Source organism: Physcomitrium patens, chromosome 10 (assembly GCF_059467195.1).
Source record: "Physcomitrium patens ecotype Gransden chromosome 10, ASM5946719v1, whole genome shotgun sequence".
In the NCBI taxonomy this organism is placed as follows: Eukaryota; Viridiplantae; Streptophyta; class Bryopsida; order Funariales; family Funariaceae; genus Physcomitrium; species Physcomitrium patens.
Window position 1 is genome coordinate 10529586 of NC_143419.1, and position 18843 is coordinate 10548428.

The window sequence follows — 18843 nt, forward strand, 5'->3', positions numbered from 1 at the left end:
TTACATTTGCTTCACCTGAAGTGGGCAGGAGCTTCCATTTCATTTTGTGGAATCAACGCTTGGCTTCCTTCACTTGCGAAGCCCCTGCCTAACCATGCAATCAGGGTCGTTAGACTTTTTGGCCCCGATTATGATCCCAACACTGCCTTGCATGGACCATGACCTCCGGAGCTGTGATTTATAGGTTCCCTTTACCACATATACTGAAATCGTCAGGGTTAAACCTGCCGCTCGAAGGGGCTGGTAGCAGAGCGAATTTGCATTTGGATAGTACTGCAATGCTTCTGTTACTGCAATAAAAAGCTTGCAAATGGCTTCATAAGCATACGGTCAGACAACCTCTGGATGTCAATAGCATGGTCGAGCCTTGCATATGCACTAAGTTAGTTAAATATCTTGGCCTTACGAGATTGTGTTAACATTCAATCTGTGCACACTCAGGCACTGTACACGTTCTAATAAATGTGAAATGAAGGGTACATGCACCTGAAATAGGTGCAAATTGGATGATATGGAAATTTGATATGGTTGTCCATTTGACAAGGATGAAGTCCTAACTAATGGATGGATGGCTGTGCCACCAACAAATCCTAATTCTACAAAAGTAGCACAGTTCAAGGCAAATTTATTTATTTGCAAACATTTAATGAACATAATCTTTGTATGTCACGAGCTTGTTGATAGAGATTGAATTTATTTTATCCTAATGATTTATTAAGCAAATCTGCAAGTTGATCATTAGTGTTGACATAATATAGTTTAATTTCACCTTCAAGCACCTATTCACAAATAAAATAATAATGAATTTTAATTTGTTTTATTCAAACATGAAATACTAGATTTTGTATTAGTGTAATCTCTCCTTGATTATCACAATACATTTTAATGTTGTTTGTAGTTTAGTCATCAAATTTAGAAATGATTTATCTATTTTTTGTTATAAATTGGCATAACACTTTTGTTACAACATTCAATTTTAGTGAGAAGTTGATGTTGCTAGACAACATCTTGTACATTGTTGCTAAGAGCTCAATATTTATATTCTATCAAATATCTTGATACTATTAGTTGGCGCTTACTTGGCTAGCTAATATATCCTCCTTCCATTGTAGAAACATATGCTTCTTCTAACCTTTGTATTTTTAAACATGAGCTCCAATTTGCCTATATATACTTTATTATGGTGTAAGATCCTTCTTTATGATAACAAATTCCATAATCCATAATATACTTAATATCATATAGAATATGTTTTGTTGCTTCTAAGTGGATGTCTTTTGGTTTGGACATGAAGTTGCTCCCTTTATTCAATGCATAAGCAATGTTTGATCTTATAATAGTTAAAAATATGAATTTTCTAACTAATTGGAAAAAGAGTGTTGCATCACACAAGGGAGTTTGTGTATTGTTGATAAAAACTAATCCTTTTGGTAGAAGTAAACATACAAATTTATACTCCAATATTTTTAATTTCTTTAAGATGCTCTTTGCATAATTTATTTACTGAATGAAAATTCCTTTTGATGTTCTATCAAAATCAACTCATAAATATTGTTAACTAATTTCAAGATCAATCATATCAAACATACTTTGAAGATAATCTTTTTACCACATAATAAGCTTGATGTTACTACCAGTAACAAATGGATCGTCAATATATAACATAAATAAAACAATATCACCACCCTTATGCATATTATACATGTTTGCATCAAAATTTCTTCTTATCATATGTATGACTCTTAATACACTATTTGTCCTTTCATGACAAGATTTCCTAAATGATTGTTTTTGTCTGTAGATAGATTTTTTGAGTTTGCATACTAGTCATGTTTTTTTAGATAAGATGAATCTATCTAATTGAGTCATGAAAACTTCGTCTTTAAGAACACCATTTAGAAATGTTGTTTTCACATCCATGTGATGTATAGTCCAATTATTAGTAGTTATTAGGCTTATAGCAATTCTAATTCTAGACCACTTAATAATAGGAAAAAAAAAACCTTAGTGAAATCTATACTTCTTCTTTGTTCAAATCCTCTTGCAATTAACTTTGCCTTCTTCTTACTAGGTTGGTTGTTGATTCCAGGTTTCGACTTAGATATTCACTTCAATGATATAGGACGTTGCCCTTAAGGTAATTCTTCCAATGTTCAAGTGTTATTATTTTTACAATAAAGTCTATTTCTTCTTTCATTGTTTTTTTCCTCCCTAGATCATTAAAAGCTTGTGTGAAGTTGATATTTTCACCTTGTGAGTTGGTCTCTTCAAACTTTGTAGAATGAGTATTAAAACTTTTTAAATTTAATTGACACAAGTCATAATCTTTAATTGAGACATAAATAAAATAATTATCTAATTTGATGTTTGTTTTCCTAGATCTTTTGGATTTGCAAATAAGAAGGGTGATTTAAAGAAAAGAATCAAGACCTTGTTCACCAATACCAATTTGATCTATTATTCTTAGTATTGAAATGCTTTTCATAGACTCATTCTTTTGTACATTTTCTATACATACTATTATTGTCTATCTAGTAGAAGGTGGGCTAGGAGGTTATTTAATTATATCATCAAATAGTATATTTTAGTTAATGAAAAAAATCAAAACTTCTTTTTAATAATGGAAGTAGGATAAAATAAATTTTGGATCAAATTTTTCTTATTTATGATTGAACGAAAAGATTATAATGAAAAATAAAAAGTAACAAATACTCTCTCTCATTGTATCCAACCAAATCCGAGTAAATAGAAAATGCAGAAATAATTGTGAAAAAGATGTATAAGCACCACCTTGCCATTCAGCCTTTCAAACATTCCCATTCAAAACCAGAAAGATAAATCATTTATCCATGGCCCATCCATCTGTAAATCATCCTTCCACCCGCCCATCCACCCATCCATTCATTTTTCTTTTTCTTCATCCTGGACGCATCATTCACGAAACATTCATCTACACATTAATCCCTGAGTTTGTTTTAAAGTTCATTCATCCAACGAAGGGCACATCCGACTTGGATCAAGACTACGGACTATTGACTTCGACGCCAGCGTGGCGCCGCCTTTCGGGGGGGGGGATTCCACGTGGCACTGCCAGGAGGACAGAGCTGTGCCATGCAGTGCAAAGCAGGAAGGAACGAACGAACGAACGAACGAACGAACGAAAGGGAGGACTGATTCTTCTGTAGCGCGGATTTGACCACTCTTTCTTGCGTCGCCGCTCGCCTTCGCCAGCGACCTCGATGATGACGGTGATGCAGTACCGCCAGGTCGCATTTCTGTAGCATTGTTGATCAATCTGTGAGTCCAGGGATGACTGGAGCAATTGTCCAATTTCCTGAGCTGACTCTGTCCAAGTCTACAGATCTCCAATTGCTTGTTGCAGTCTCCGCAGAAAATCCCCTTTTGGATTGCTTTCAGGGACGGGGACTCGTTAGTTAGTGTGTTCCCTACGACGGCTCGCGTGTTCTGACTGGTAGTTACCGCGTTATCAGGTGGCTGAATCGTTTGTGGGGTTCCAGCGTTATTCCACTGAAGCGTGTGCTGTACTGTGGTAGTTGTTTTCTTGAAAGCTGTCGTGGCTTGGGTCACAGAGTCGCAGTGGGTAGCGCTACATCGAGGTTCTGAATACTTGTACTAAGAGAGAGAGAGAGAGAGAGGGAGAGAGATGCGAGACGAAGTTGTGGAAGGTAGATGCTATTTGGTCAGTTGTGGTGGTCGATTTTTGTCAGTGACTCATTAGGCTTTTGAGATGTTTTTGCGATCGTTTTTGACAAGTTCTGTGATAGTACCGCATTTGTGATGGTCCCAGCGAGGTGCTTGCGGTGCAGTCGGATTTTCCATTTTGAGGCTCGTTGTGTCTTGCGGCAAGGGGTTACAAGGTTTTACGTGAAGCTTAGAACGCTGTGAACGATGCTCCACTCTATAATGTAGTGAGTGTTTTTTAATTGTTTGGTTCCAATTTTTGTTACTAGAGTCTTTCGCTGTTCAAGGACAACCTGTGCACTTGTCGCAGGGACTCCCTTTACATTGTTTTACCACGCATACCTGACGTGGATACCACACAGCTGAGGATAAGGATTTAACTGGTATTTCGAATGAACTCGAGGGTACTTTGAAGTTTGCAACAAGATAGTGGAAATTTTTTGAGTTGCGGTTAACTCAGGAAATCGATAGGATGGCGCACAATTTGCAACCAGCAGAATTAGAAAGCAAGTCGTTTATCAAGCGCCATGTGGATAATTTCAGACGGCGTGTCTGGTTGCGGAAGGTGTGCTATGGCTTTCTGCTTTTCGCAATTGCAGCAGCTGTTGCCCTTGTGGGGTTACCTGACCAACGTGAGCTTTTCCCTCCCTTTCCTCTAGAATGCAACTGTAGTAGTTGAGTGCAACCGACGTATAAGCATTCTTTGTGTAATTTTGACAGCGTCGGGCCAAGCATTGAAGTTAAGCATGCATCGAAATTTGGATATGGCAGTGATTGAAGACGAGAGTGAAACTAATCTAGGTAATTTTCTACTTGACGCAGTTTCTCAATCTGGCCATTATGTGCTCAGCTTTCCCTCGAGCATAATCCCTACATACTGGCAGCGGGGGACGATTAATCACACCACGAGCTTTGACATGCAAATCGAAGATATCATCATCTTCGACTCCGACGTTTTGGTAATAGTACACGCACCTCCAAGTGAGGAATTTCCCACCAAAGACAGGCTTGAGTGTCGATACGGCAATCTTACGCACGCTGCCTACCGCCGGGCCACGGCCGTGCATCTCTACACCGATCGAGCTGCAGTGGTATGTGGTGCACCTCCGGAGAATATTCCCTGGGATATGAGCACGGTTCTTATCGAAATCGATTCTGAAATTGAAATCCGTCCTAAAGGAGAGGCCTCTCTTGACCACCAGCAGCCATTGCAGTGGCATTCAGGCATGGTGGTATATGAAGTCTTTCCAACGGAGGAGGACGTTGTGGTATTTGTGCACGGGATCAATCATACGTGGGGAGCTCATTCAAACGGTATCTCTGAGAAAGAGCGACTGCAGCAGTTTCAGTGCGTTTATGGAGACGGCTTCCGAAAACCTGTCACTGCCCAAGCCCAAGAGGTTTTCCGATGCGAACACCCTCCGGAGCATTTGATGCACGACTTGGCAGGGAAGAAAATGGGTATCAAGTTTAAAGGAACGATTCTTCCTTCAGTTGCATATTACAACCCTAAACGGAACTCGATGCCAGCAGATAGTCCAAAAACACTAGTCGGCTCAATAAACAGGAAGCTTCTGACGCCATTGACAGACTCGCAGACACCTGACCGGAAGCGACATAATATTTGTTCCTGCACGATGGTCTACAACGGAGCAAAGTTTTTGAAAGAGTGGGTGTACTATAACAGCCATCTCGGCGTGGAGAAATTCATTATTTACGATAATAACAGTGACGACAACTTGGACGAGGTGGTGGCAAGCTTGAGAAGCTTCAATGTCACCACGAAGTCATGGCCATGGGTGAAGACGCAGGAGGCTGGATTTTCCCACTGCAGTTTGCTAGCGCAGCCCGACTGCACGTGGATGCTATTCACGGACATCGATGAGTACTTTTTTCCAAAGAAACTTTTGTCGTCGACAGTGAACCAAACTTCGGAATCTGCTGCTGAACCTGCTGAAGAGCAGCCACCGACGACTGGCATGGACGAAACTCAAGCCCTAAACTCATCCATTCTTGCCAGGTTCGTTGAAGGCATTGTCTCGGGTCACCACTCAGAGATTAATGGCTCAGTAGGACAAATCTCCACATTGTGCCATAATTTTGGACCTTCGAATTTAACAGTCTCGCCTCCAAAAGGCGTGACTCAAGGATACACGTGCCGCATGAAGCAGACACAGCGGCACAAGTCTATTGTACTGTTGAGTGCAATCGATCACTCCTTGGCGAATGTGATCCATCACTTTACACTAAAGCCTGGATATGATCAGAAGCTGATCAGACCTGCGAAAGCAGTAATCAACCACTACAAGTTCCAAGTCTGGGGCGAATTCAAGGCCAAGTTCCGTCGCCGCGCTGCAACATATGTGGCGGATTGGACCGAGGACCGGAGCCTAACCTCAAAAGACAGGGTGCCGGATCTTGGGACAAAGGCTGTGAAGCCTGCGGATTGGGAGACACGCTACTGCGAAGTACAGGATTACGGTCTGCGGAAGTACATGCAGCAAGTATTTGGATCTGATGACGGCAATGGGAACTTGCATTTTCCGTGGGAGGGACCATCTTGAAGTCAAGAAATTGCAGCAAAAATTGTATATAACACCAGCAGCGCTACTGTAAGTTTCACCGCGTTACTTGTAGTACACGAAAAAACATCATGAACACTAGTTAAATTAGAAGAAGCCTTCACAAACAATAGTTGTGGGGCATAGACTTTTTCGGAAGAGCCTGAGTGGCAATTCCTGCCCAAATGTGCATACATTCCGCTAATGTTAAATGATTGACACCGGACTACTGCCTTGTCGGTTTCTCCCTGTTCGTTCCATAGTCTAATGAACGCATCTCAAGGATGATGGACAACAGATCAAAGCACCGATGTTCGCAAGCCCTAAAACCCAAACTTGTTACAATACGATGGTAGCCACACCCTAGGCTCCTGCATAAATTAGCCAACATATGTACACACATTACCGAAGTTCAGTAGCCGCAAAGCGTGACAATAATAGAGAATCTCCATGAATTGACCCAAGGATCCTCATGAACGAACCAGTATACTTAGGTGAAACACTTAGATACAGATTTTATAAATACGAATTTGAAACATCGGAAAGAAATACTACAGTATATTTCAGAAGGTGACGGCAGTTCCTAACAAAGCCATGAGCTGCGCCACAAACTCTGGGTGAGCCGGCCACGCAGCCCCAGTTACCAAGTGTCCATCAGTAAAACATTTGCTAATTGGCTCTGGCTCCAACCACTGTCCACCAGATAATACAACGTGGCTCTTCACGGCCGGATATGCTGTGCACTTCTTGCCCTGCACAGTTCCAGCGATTTACTCGACTTCAGCAGGCATATAATTTTGTGCTTAAGAGAAGCTCATCATAAGAGCTAGTCCGAGTCATAAGGTTGAGGACTACAATTTCTGCTGAATCAGAGACCACAGAATACTTTAAGTGAGCACTGCGATGTTCAATAATCGTGATCAGATTTAAGAACGTTGATAGTACCTTGAGCACGCCAGCAGCTGCCAAAATTTGCTGCCCATGGCATATGGACGCAATGGGTTTTTTCGCATCATCGAACTCACGAACCAAGTCCAACACCTTCTCGTTCAAAGACAAATACTCAGGTGCCCGACCACCTGGCACCACAAGTGCATCATAGTCTTGCACTTTCACTTCACTGAAAGTCGCAGTCAGAGCAAAGTTATGGCCAGGCTTCTCACTGTATGTTTGAGCTCCTTCAAAGTCGTGAACAGCAGTGGCGCAGGTATCTCCAGATTTCTTGTCAGGACAAACCGCATCAACCTGGTACCCCAAAGCTTGCATGGCTTGGAAGGGAACCATCGCCTCGTAGTCCTCCATGTAATCCTGTAATACAAGGCAGTAGAAAGCGACGTGATAACAATGGAGTACACATCACTGACATTGAACAGCGTATTTCAGCAATAGCAATAAAGATGAACACAAGCCAAGTATTTGCAACACCAAAAACTGCCATTCGAGACAAAGAATGTGTTAAACAAGACAATAATATTCCAGTTAAATCCAACTAGCGAGCCTCAACTGCGATTTATGTACAAGGATTTATTTCAGGACCTCAATAATAATAAGCCAGAATTATCAATTCGAGCCCTCTCAGGCAAAATCAATCTCTGTTCAAATCAAGGTTATGGATTTGCAAAGCGTTTAATAAACATACCCCGCACAACATCAGGACTTTCTTGTCACCACCTTGAACAGTAGCGCTGAGAGCCGCCAATGTCTGCTTTAAGAATTCAGGATGACCTGGCCAGGCTGCACCGGTTACAAGTTTGCCATCTGTGAAACAGGCTGAGATGGGACTTGGATCTTTCCATATACCACCTGTGCAAATTTACCAATCGAATGCCCTTCAGTATCAATGAGGGAAGTTAATGAACTGATTGTACACGTCGAATAGATACAACACACTTTTAGAGCAGGAAAACACAATGTCCAGTGCACAGGGTGATACCATTCAGCACATATGTGTAAATAACAGCTTCTGAATCAGGCGCCTGTAATATAACAGTATAATCCTCGACGATTTGGAACGAATCAAGTAAACTCGACCACAAACAGAATTGGGGCGAAGGGTCTCTTATTTCAACCTGCAGCAACCACGACCGGCTTCACGGCTGGATACGCCGTACACTGCTTGTCCTTCAAAACGCCAGCAGCTGCAAGAATAAGCTGGCCATGACAAATAGAAGCAATTGGTTTGTGTGCGCTTTCGAACTTCTTCACCAGGTTTAGGACATTTTCATCAAGAGAGAGGTACTCTGGCGCACGTCCTCCTGGCACCACCAACGCATCGTAGCTATCAGCATCGACATCTTCGAAGTTTGCTGTCAATGCAAAATTGTGGCCCTTGCTCTCAGAGTAGGTCTGCACAGAACCACACCATTTTCTGCTCAGGATAAAGGTTCTAGTTGAAGAAATGACGAGTTGGACATTGGAAGCCTCTCACTATAAGTTCCATTGCCATCAGGGCAGAAAATCAACAGAGCTATCTAACGTTCACGAAATTCAATAGGGATCGAGCGCAAACCACATACCTGGTGTCCAAGAAAATCATGGATGGCGGTGGCACACGTTTCACCAGCCTTCTTTCCTGGACAGACCGCATCGACCTTCAATCCATACGCCAGAAGGGCTTGGAATGGGACCATTACCTGCATTCACATCACGCGTGGCACATTCAGAACATCCAAACGTTTGACATCAAGAAGCGAATTGGACACTCTTCTGTAGGTGAGGAATTGCTCTGAAGATCGATCCATGACGAAAACATTGCAACAACTCCGCAACGAAGTCGCCGTTGAATCTCGCAATTGTAAAATATAAACCGGGCCTGCTTCAGCCAGCAAACTAAATCCAGAGCATGCGAATCATGAAAAAATTGATTCGACAGCGCACGGGCTCGTTGCGGAGCAGTTTCAGGACAGTGATAATCAAGATCGGGAACTGAAGATAACGACATAGGCCTCAATTTCGATTCGCGTGTTACAGAAAGCAGCTCGATAATTCCAATTCCGAGAATCGCTAAAAATGAATAACGCGGGCTTCAAAAATGAAGCAGATCTCCAAGTGAAAATTATCGTAAGACGACGTGAAGCCACAGCAAAAATCTCCGAAACCCACATTAAACGCTGTTACAACTCTTAAACATATCACGTCAAGCATTACAACACAAACCACTGTTGTTCGAAACATGAGTATCACCCCTTACGCTCATTCTGGTAAAACCCACAACCGCATGGAGCGAAAATGAGACAGAGTAGGCCATTGGCCGCGCCGCACCTCGTAATCCTCCACATAGTCGCCAATGATCATGAGCACTGCCTTGCATTTAGCCATGGCTGGAAGGCGCTCTACCGAATCTAGAACCCTGGGGTCACCGCAACGGCACTGAAACTAAATGTCACCCTATCCGCCCGTTCTCCGTGAACCAGATTACACTTCTGTCCGATTCGAGTTAGGCTTCCGATCCAACACATTGCAAGGATCGCCTCCTCAAATAACCCGTACCCAGTCTGAGCTTCCGGTGCTTAATTCGACAGTTCAGTGCACGACCGAGAAGGGGAGGGTCTATGATTTTCCTCAGATAGTTCTAGAACGAGTGGCCAAGTTCGGACGAAATTAGCTTCCTTGGCACATGCTAACAACGGATATACGATGGAATCACGTGAGGGACACCATGAAGCCGGAGTGTAGAACATTCTTATTTATAGATTTGTTTATTTGACAACGGCCTATCCTGATTCAATCGTCTGGGAGAAAGTCTTCACTACTTCAGGTGAGGTCAAATTTCTCTGCGGTAAGTGAGTATTACATTACTGCACCCTCTAAGAGTACTCTCTGTAGAATACCGAGAAACTGGTAGATGGAATTTTGATGACTGGTAATCATGTTTTGTCGAGCTTGGTAACAGTTCCCTGTCACTGCGACCTTCATTGAAGTGCATGTACACCTTAATTATAGTCAAATCAGTATGTTATCGGTGAATGGTGAAGTTGATGAAATATAGATCCTCAGACTTTACCAGTATGTGTATTGTGCTCAATCACATCATTGACATGATTCAATTCGATGTAAGGTATTAGAGTGTAATGGCGGAAGCTATTGACAGTTGCGAATTGGAACTGCACTTCATTGTTTATTTACTTATTTCAAACAGGGAATTATATCAGTACGTATTTCAAGAATTCACGTGTCCATTCGGAATGTGATTACAACAGTTGTAAACAGGAGAGTAAGTAGTCCAAATGTGGAGCAAAATCGCAGAAGCAGTTCGGTTTCTCTCCATCATGGACTATTATGATGGGTGCCCAGGCACTCATGGGCTGTCATGACTGGGTTCCCTACACATTCGCGACACTTCATTGGTGGTGTTGACTAGAAATGGTATGGGGCATTTGAAAAGGGCAGGTTCGTGGCATTAAAACAAATCAAGGGGACGCAGATTCGATTCGGGGACCACCCATAAATCTCACAACAAGCAAATATCGCCAGCACGTACACCACAGTTGATGATAAAAGTTTCAAAAATGTAGCCATAGCAGATTATACTGCAAAGCTTGGTACAACAGGCTCTCTTATATTCCACGCATCATATATAATATAGCAGCGACGCTCCCACTATCACCCGAAGTTATTCTCGTCTCTGCAAAATTGAAAATACAGTTAAGTGAAACAGCCAGATTTAATGCGCCAACAAAGGCCTAAATTGTTTATTTTTACGTGATAGAGAAAAGAGAAAAAAAACCCGAAATTGAAGTACTTACATATCTTGTTGAAGGCAACAATGTCACAAGACTGAATGTACTCGTTGTTGGGCTCGGAGGTCAGATGGTCCTCAATCAGGTTGTCGATACTGACGAGGTCATCGACAATGGTCATCATGATTTGAAGCTTCTTGATTCCAGCAACCACGGTCACAAGCTTGGCTGCATCGAGCAAAATCATGCATGAGTGCATGCTCATTGACATAAACTACAATTTTAGAGTCAAAAGCGTACGATACACTGTACTGGAAATATCTTCAGACAGCCCAGGTGACCCGTAACCGTAAAAATCACTTACAGGCACCCCAAAGCAGACCCTCCATTTGGACAGATCGAACACACTCCTCCAACTTCACCATGTCAGTCTCATCGTCCCATGGCTTGACGTCCATGACAATAGACGACTTTCCAACTGCGTGCAATCAGGCAATACGAGTTAGAGAGACACACAACAGCTCTCCAAACAAATGCCAACAGGAAAATTTGATGACACTGAATACTTTCATGACTTTTCTGACTCACCAACTTTGGGCTTCTCGGACTTGGCCTTCTTGGCGGCCTCCTCACGGGCGGCGTTGGCAGCGGCCTCCTCCTCGGTCTCATCACCGAACAAGTCAAGGTCATCATCATCCTCTCCCTCGGCGGCGGGGGTGGCAGCCTCGGCGGCAGGTGCAGATTCAGCTGGGGCAGCTTCCTTCTTAACGGCGGAAGGGGCAGCGCCGCTTGAAATTTGGATTCCAGCGCCGGGGGCGGAAAATCTAACAATTAACACATACACAGTTCAGGTAAGAGATACAAATTCGTACAATTCCGGTATCAGCCATCACATTAGCAGATCTCCATTGACGTAGAACGATAACCTAGATTTACGGACTCTAGATGTTGCTCCAAATTCCTCAAATCCAAGACTACACAAGAAATCACCTCGTCAAGGGGTTTAAGATACGTACGAGGGTCCGACCAACGCTGAGATGTGCTTGTACCATCTGGAGGCATTCACATACTCCGCGGGCACGCTCTCCAAGGCAACGTAGACGGCAAGGTCATCCCGAGAAGCTTGGTACCTGAGCGTTCACACAAATCAAACAAAAAATAAGAATCTTCTTCAGACCCCCTAAACCCTTACAAAGCGACCAGACAGCACCCATACAAAACACAAAAAGAGAAGTAAGAGTAAGAAAGATACAACAAAGGATTCAACTAGAATGGCGACGGAGTACTCACCCAGAGATGTAACTGCGGGTGGCGAGGTACTCATCAAGCTTCTTCAAGCCATCAGAGCCGGAGAAGTCGAACGACGCACCCATGTTGATTGCGGGGCTCCGGAGCGACAGCGACAACGGATAGGGAAGCGATGAGGAGAGGAAGACAGTGAAAGGGAGGCGGTAGAATGCGAAGGCTGCGAGCGAGGCGGCTCCTCTTGTTGAGTGAGAGGTGTGTGCCCGCTAGGGTTTCCCCCCTCGCAAGGCCAGATTCACACCGCCGCACTTTGGTGAGGTCCCTGAACTCAGAGCCCTCTTTGCATGAAAAGTATATGCCGGCTGTGGATGAATGCCGCTATTGTAAAATGAATTCATTCTTCTGGCTTTCAGTGGAGCTCTTGCGGTTGTGGGGACGACGCCCTGGCCAAATATATCTGTATTATAATTAGCATATCTTTGTTTTATCTTTGGGAAATCTACTAGTAATTCTAAAAGCACTATTTTTCCTGATGCGCGCTTTCTGAAAGTATTGGGTGTGCACAGAAGTGCACGGTTTGTTTTAGACATTGAGGAAATGCAATAAACCTTCATGTCATGTTTCCGTGCTAACCATGAGAAACTTTGCGAGGAACCCTTTACTGGATGTAATAGAGAGTGCTTCACTACGAATTATTTATTACTCCACAAATTGCAATGGACCTGATTCATTTCTAAGTTCTGCCTTCTGACTACTGCATATACAGCCAGACTTCTTTCAAAAAAGTAATTACGCAACCGTGGATTTTTGTTGTACAAGGTAATTTATAGAGAGAAATCCTCTTGAACAAACCAAGGGTAAGCTGAATATGAGTAACCTTGAACAATGCTCAACGAACTTGCTTATAGGTTTTAATGTTGAAAATCACAAAAAATATAATTTGCAAGTTTCATTTGTCATGTACAAATCCCGTTTCCGTGACATGTTCACACATCACAACCGCTTGCGATTACACGCTAATGCTGAACTTTGTGACATAATCCTGGACTCTACAAGAACGGAGGAAATAATGAAGAAAAGCAAGGTCTCCTGTCACAGGTTAGATGTGTACTACTTGATAACAAAAGATTCCATTTACTCTGGAAGTTGCAACCTCTTGAACGCCTGCCTCTATAATTTCTTGTTTCTGAAACAGTTTTCACAGATCTGATCCTTGCACTTGTAATCTTAGGATTGTAATGCCTTGCGAGGAGAGAGAACAAATTCACTTGTATGGTACATTTGCGCATATAGCTATTGTTGAATAATGTTCTCCTTGGAGTCTCTGACAACTATTGTTTCTAGCTCCATCTCTGGGATTCCACTTTGCTGCAAAGATTGAACATCCAGCTACGTTGAATAATATTACAGAGTCAAGAACCAGAAAACTTGCAAAAAGCATCAGGTGCTCTGCCATGAGAGAAATTTCTTGTCAATCAAGTAGAAAATAATGGTTTTTGCAGATGAAAGGTTTACAAATCTCAGAGGAACAACACCATGTACTCACAAATAACGATGGGGCATAGTATGCAACTTGCCTTGTATTTGTGTTGTGTAGTATTGCTGACACCCAAAAGGCCCTGACTTTCCTGTGTGGAATTACTGGCGGACGTAACCGCTGCCTCATTCAGCTTCTGTGCATTATACAGATAAACGCCAAATATCGCTGCTCATGTGCAGAAAAAAATTCCAACTTTTGTCAGCCGCAAATCCTCCTCTAAGTACCACAAACTGATGTAGATATGACAAATATATAATTCGAAAGTTCTCTGAATAGATATCACAACAAAGATGATATACTACAACATAGACATGAGCTGGTAATCGACAACAACCAAGAGTCACCTACCAATCACATATCCAAAGATATTGATGACTGTGAGTTTTGCATCTGCAAACAGGTATACCGAGACGAGCACTACCACCCAGTCCTTGATTACTCCGGCAACTCGTATGGTGAGGGCACTGGTGTGAGAAATCACTAAAAATACAGACACGTTTAAAGCAAACGTGCATAAGGCGTTAAGAGTCATAATGACTGGATCGAAGTGCCATTGCACTGCTGCATCCATCTTAGGCTTCTCCAAGATTAACCACGGCACAAAGAGGCAAAGGGCACTGCAATCAAATATCCATTAGGTGTCAAGTGTGAGCACAACAGACACATGAAAACTGAGACTGAGAAACCAAGCGTGGTATTGAATGGCTATTTAACTGAAAAATCGACTATGTACAGAGTATTTTGTTCTCTTACACTAAGAAATGCACAGGCAAGCATAATGACCAACCTGCAAGGGCTCACGTAATACATCATAATTATGGGGTCTAACTTCAGTCCTTTTCGTTTCAGAAGAAGCTCGATAAAAATCAAACGAAATGCCTCCCCAACCACTCCTCCCATCATATACACAACACCGATCCAGTTGAAATTAACTTCTCCGTAGGAAGCGATCGATACGCCAGCACTTATTATCGTCATGGTGCCCATCATTTTCATACTCAGTTCTTCTAACCCGAATGATGCCCCAAGAAGAAATACAGCAACAGGCACTGCACAGAATCAGGTTCTTTCATAAGTACATGAATCCTCAATAACGAAAACTACATGAATTGTTTTGTGCCAGCATGCACCTAATGAAGGATTGACTTACTGATTGCCTTCAGCATCTGAGCAAACGACACGGAGATATACAAATAGGAAGTGTTGCCAAGCCATAACGTCAGAGCAAATGTTGCTCCAATAGGAAGTACAGAAGATATGTAACTGTTGATCCAGCAAACCCCCCATCCCCCCCTCCCGGTACCAGTAACCACTGTTAAACCCAATACAAAAGCAAGACGTAAAACCTGTCAAGATAATTCCACTAGCCTAACTCTAATTCAACTTCTTGAATTTGTACACACCAAAGAGATGCAGATTAGAATACAAGAACTTGACATCAGGTATATTCCATGTGCTTCTCCTTGTTATGTAATACCGAGTTATTACATCGATAGAAACTTTGCTAAGTCATCAAGGCTAGCCATTCCAATATCCTAGAGTTCAGTATGGTGTATTTCCATGCTTTTATGTACAACTGTTGTTGAAAGATGAACCACAAGCACAGTAGGCAAGATACCTTCAAAACTTGGAAAACAATTGTAGGGATCAGCATGGCTCACATGTCATACGTCATGCCCTCCTTCAGCTTCACCCACTGGTGCCATGTCACACCACTCAATTCCGTCAGCTACTGATCCTATCCCTCTCACATCCACATGCTCACTGCAGTCAAAAAAACGCTACATTCAATCTAGCTGATGAATACCGTTAATGATCACATCAACGAAGCCAAGATAGTACTCATTTAGAAGCATCCAGAAGAAACCATCGTAACCCGCCACCTGATTAAGGAGACCTCGTATGTTGTATTAATGCCAGAAGTTGAGTAGTAGCCTATACCTCGAATACTCTGACCACCAGAAAGCATAGTACTGTTGAAAAGACCATGTGCAGGAGCGTAAGGCCAACGGGGTAAGGGAAATTGAATTTGCTGTCCGACAGCACCCACTACAATCCCACAAAATGTTATGAAAATAAAGTACATACAAGGTTCGCTCCCTATGGTCTAGCAAATGGCAATTAGTGATGAATTCAAGTAATTCACGCGCATCAGTGCAATCCCTCCACACTTAAAGTAAATACGCATTAATTCCGAATGGTAAGACAGAGCAATCCCCTTCATAATCTCTTGTTGACCATGCGTAACAAAATCCCTGCGGATTTAAAGTTCTCAGGTACACTCAGTGATCACTGGAAGCATCTTGGCACCACTAGTTAACCTTTCAGTGCAGAAGCGCAAGATGTGTGTGTCAAATTAGAGGTGTGACCCAATCCTACGCATGCCCCAATTCACAGACAACAGAGGAGATTACAACAGACCTAAAATCGCGTTATTCTGACGACATTCAGCTCACGAATTCAAGAAAGTCCATTTCTCTCAAGGTCCAGCACACTCAAAGCATACAAATCACTCGCATAAAAATTCAAAACAAAAATCGCCGCGAATTACCAAAAACACTTCTGAAGCAGACTATGTGATCAATAACAGCTCCGCTTCTACAACACACGACAACTCAACGCACGACTAACGTCCCCACTTACAAAACCACCCCAGAGTTGAGCACAATTGACCAAGTCACAGCGCTGGACTGCAAAACCCCACTCCCCCACTAACCCAAAAAAACCAAACCCTAAAGAAAAGAAATAAACACAACTAGAATTAGACCCACCTTGTTGAAGAAGATTTGGCCACTAGAGAGTAGAATGTAGACGATCAAATAAGCATACGTGAGCAGCAGTCGCTTCTTCGCTGAGGCAGCCATCGCTGCGGCGTTTTCTCCAGGCGCAATCTCGTCCTCGTGGTCCTCGCACTTCGCACTGATCCCTCCCAACACCAACAACACTGCAAAATCTCCGCAGCTAAGTGAATCAAAGGTGCCGATGATGATGATCCACAACAGCGTGGGATCCACGAGTTTGGCAATGCCCCGCAGTCTCTTCTCAGTCCTCCTCCGCGACTATTGTGCTGTTGTGCTCTGTGTGCATCATGTCCGCGTTCGACATGACCACGTCTGTGGCACGACCCCCATGTGAATAGAGTCTCCAGCCCCCATTGGACTCCCGTGTGAACATAGTCATCGACTCGATCAGGACTATAGTGTGAACAGGGTCTTCGGTGCTAGTGGGGCCACTCGCTCTTTGTTGGTTACTGAGATTCTTACTAGTTCCTGGAAATAGTGACTCGGGGGAATTATGGGGTCGTGTGATTGCTACAGTCTTTTTTTCTCATTGTGTTGTTTGTTTATTTATATAGAAAATACGATCTGGAGTGGTTACTACTTGTTGGCTTTTGAGTTGCATTTATTTTATTTTATTTTTAGATTTTGAGGGCTTAATTGTAGATCGTGTTTTAAATTAATGGATCACAGAACGTTGCTAATAAAATGTGTCTTCGAAGCCCCATTAACACATTGTTTGCAAACTGGAATAAAAAAAAAATTAAGTATGTGAAAAATGATTGCACGTTTAAAAATTACAAACTATACACATCCCTCTTAATAAATATATATATATATATATATATAGGGAAATTATAAAGCGACCCAACTTTTTACTAAAACAATCTACCCTAGATGAAGAATCATTACACTTTCATCCCTACTTCCATATTGTGCTCGTTACCACATTCTCGGCCTCCATCCATGTTCTCAACCCCTCTCCCTTGTCTTGATCAGTTATAAAAGCATAGGATCAAACACCTCAAGAGATACTTTTGTATTGCAATTGCTTGTTGTAGCACATAAAGCAACAATTTGCCTTCCTCAACCCAAGTCATTCAATTGTTCCTCTCCACATCCCTCTACAATGTCAAGATCTACAATGCTGAAAAAGCCATCACTGATTTAGATTATGTACTTGGAACCAAGTAACCACTGGTAGTGGCGATGATTGAAGTGATATGCGCAATTTTGTTATTACTCAAAGTCTTTGCAATGCCAAAATCAATTATCCTTTCTTCCATAATGGTATTGAACATGATGTTACTCGGCTTCAAATCTCCATAAAGAGTGGAGGTCAGACAATCATAGTGAAGATATTTCAATCCATTAGTGACATCGATAGCCGTATTGATTCGATGAGTCTAATTAAATTCTTTTATCACTTCAGCATCCTTCAATGGATACATCAAGTTGCTAAGTGTTCTATTGGCATATATTCCATTACTAGTCCCTTTATGTTGGAACTACAATAGTAATCCATTACTTTGACAAAAGATCAATGTCAAATATAGCATAGAATTTTGAATCTGTCTGCTAGGACTACACACATTCTCAGTCATTCCATTCCACCAAATTGTTAATCTCTTCATTGCCATTATAGTGCCATCCAAAAATTGTCCTTTGTACATAGTACTCATGCTACCAATATTGATGTAATTTTGCTCACTAAAATTTTGTGTAATTTATGTGACATCCTCTAAAGAGAGATTCAACTCAACCTTTGCAAAAACAACTACTAAGCATTTGCTGCTCTTTGTGTTTCATATGCATCTGGAACAACCCAGATCAATCATGTTCAATGATCAAGTCGAGGGCAAGGAAGATGTATGGCATGTGGGGAAGTGATGGGATGGAGCAAGGTAAGAAGCAAGGGGTATAGAAGAGAGGAGGTGTGAAGGAAATGATGGAGGAGACAATGTGGAAGGATTCACAATGGAGGGGATGTCATAGTGCATGCAAAAGTTAAATACGTTGGAATGGACATTGAGTTATGATGTTGGAGTAAGAGAAGTAAGACAAGCATTGTTCCATGAGTTTTCTCTTTGTAATGTTGGAGAGCCATTATAAGCTAAGGATCTTAGAAGTATATTGAATCATAGTTGGAAAAACAAGAGTTGAAAACGTGGACGGAGGTTGGGAATGTGGGAACAAGAGAAATAACAACAATGGTGGAATGATTCTTTATCCAAGGTGGATCAATTTAATAAAAATTAGGGTCACCTTAATATTTTTCCATATATATATATATATATATATATACACATATATCAAATTGTTAAAGTTATGTATGCATA

At 42.1% G+C, this 18843-nt stretch overlaps 4 protein-coding genes across 6 annotated transcripts; 1 reads left to right on the forward strand and 3 right to left on the reverse strand.

Annotated features, from left to right (window-relative positions):
* The first annotated feature begins 3606 nt into the window (after nucleotides 1–3606).
* Nucleotides 3607–6489, forward strand: LOC112287600 (glycosyltransferase family 92 protein RCOM_0530710). The gene is made up of 2 exons (XM_024530753.3): nucleotides 3607–4334; nucleotides 4525–6489. The coding sequence occupies exons 1-2, from the start codon at nucleotides 4175–4177 to the stop codon at nucleotides 6264–6266; spliced, it is 1902 nt and encodes a 633-aa protein (XP_024386521.1). The 5' UTR covers nucleotides 3607–4174; the 3' UTR covers nucleotides 6267–6489.
* A 264-nt stretch (nucleotides 6490–6753) lies between these two features.
* LOC112287601 (protein DJ-1 homolog D) lies at nucleotides 6754–9794 on the reverse strand. Of its 2 annotated transcripts, none has more exons than XM_024530755.3 (6): nucleotides 9525–9794; nucleotides 8780–8896; nucleotides 8333–8609; nucleotides 7903–8066; nucleotides 7209–7571; nucleotides 6754–7015 (listed from the first exon to the last, which is right to left on the reverse strand). In XM_024530755.3, exons 1-6 carry the CDS (start codon nucleotides 9579–9581, stop codon nucleotides 6827–6829), a joined length of 1167 nt encoding a protein of 388 aa, XP_024386523.1. In that variant the 5' UTR covers nucleotides 9582–9794; the 3' UTR covers nucleotides 6754–6826. The 2 variants fall into 2 exon arrangements, with proteins under 2 accessions (XP_024386523.1, XP_024386522.1); XM_024530754.3 differs by having other exon boundaries at nucleotides 9454–9794.
* A 956-nt stretch (nucleotides 9795–10750) lies between these two features.
* On the reverse strand, nucleotides 10751–12391 carry LOC112287604 (elongation factor 1-delta 2). The gene is made up of 6 exons (XM_024530760.3): nucleotides 12233–12391; nucleotides 11959–12072; nucleotides 11531–11766; nucleotides 11307–11420; nucleotides 11009–11170; nucleotides 10751–10887 (listed from the first exon to the last, which is right to left on the reverse strand). Coding segments are annotated over exons 1-6 (711 nt in total). The 5' UTR covers nucleotides 12316–12391; the 3' UTR covers nucleotides 10751–10885.
* A 669-nt stretch (nucleotides 12392–13060) lies between these two features.
* On the reverse strand, nucleotides 13061–16820 carry LOC112287602 (putative sugar phosphate/phosphate translocator At3g14410). 2 transcript variants are annotated; one of them, XM_024530756.3, is made up of 8 exons: nucleotides 16499–16820; nucleotides 15669–15776; nucleotides 15389–15423; nucleotides 14878–14990; nucleotides 14515–14776; nucleotides 14076–14344; nucleotides 13765–13892; nucleotides 13061–13555 (listed from the first exon to the last, which is right to left on the reverse strand). In XM_024530756.3, exons 1-8 carry the CDS (start codon nucleotides 16589–16591, stop codon nucleotides 13481–13483), a joined length of 1083 nt encoding a protein of 360 aa, XP_024386524.1. In that variant the 5' UTR covers nucleotides 16592–16820; the 3' UTR covers nucleotides 13061–13480. The 2 variants fall into 2 exon arrangements, with proteins under 2 accessions (XP_024386524.1, XP_024386525.1); XM_024530757.3 differs by having other exon boundaries at nucleotides 13061–13636; nucleotides 16499–16793.
* Between the last annotated feature and the right edge of the window lie 2023 nt (nucleotides 16821–18843).

Bases quoted from the DNA above. Each gene is read 5' to 3' on its own strand.
- LOC112287600 (XM_024530753.3), top strand. From the start codon at position 4,175: ATGGCGCACAATTTGCAACCAGCAGAATTAGAAAGCAAGTCGTTTATC. The intron at 4,335-4,524 runs GTGAGCTTTTCC...TACTTGACGCAG, and splicing joins TGTGGGGTTACCTGACCAAC to TTTCTCAATCTGGCCATTAT.
- LOC112287601 (XM_024530754.3), bottom strand. From the start codon at position 9,573: ATGCAAGGCAGTGCTCATGATCATTGGCGACTATGTGGAGGATTACGA. The intron at 8,067-8,332 runs GTTGAAATAAGA...AAATTTGCACAG, and splicing joins GCCGGTCGTGGTTGCTGCAG to GTGGTATATGGAAAGATCCA. The intron at 7,016-7,208 runs GTACTATCAACG...GGAACTGTGCAG, and splicing joins CAGCTGCTGGCGTGCTCAAG to GGCAAGAAGTGCACAGCATA.
- LOC112287602 (XM_024530756.3), bottom strand. From the start codon at position 16,591: ATGGCTGCCTCAGCGAAGAAGCGACTGCTGCTCACGTATGCTTATTTG. The intron at 14,991-15,388 runs GTGAGCCATGCT...CTGGATCAACAG, and splicing joins GAGGGCATGACGTATGACAT to TTACATATCTTCTGTACTTC. The intron at 13,556-13,764 runs GCAAGTTGCATA...CAATCTTTGCAG, and splicing joins CTACACAACACAAATACAAG to CAAAGTGGAATCCCAGAGAT.
- LOC112287604 (XM_024530760.3), bottom strand. From the start codon at position 12,315: ATGGGTGCGTCGTTCGACTTCTCCGGCTCTGATGGCTTGAAGAAGCTT. The intron at 12,073-12,232 runs GTGAGTACTCCG...GTGAACGCTCAG, and splicing joins ACCCGCAGTTACATCTCTGG to GTACCAAGCTTCTCGGGATG. The intron at 11,171-11,306 runs GTAAGTGATTTT...TGCTCGATGCAG, and splicing joins GGGTCTGCTTTGGGGTGCCT to CCAAGCTTGTGACCGTGGTT.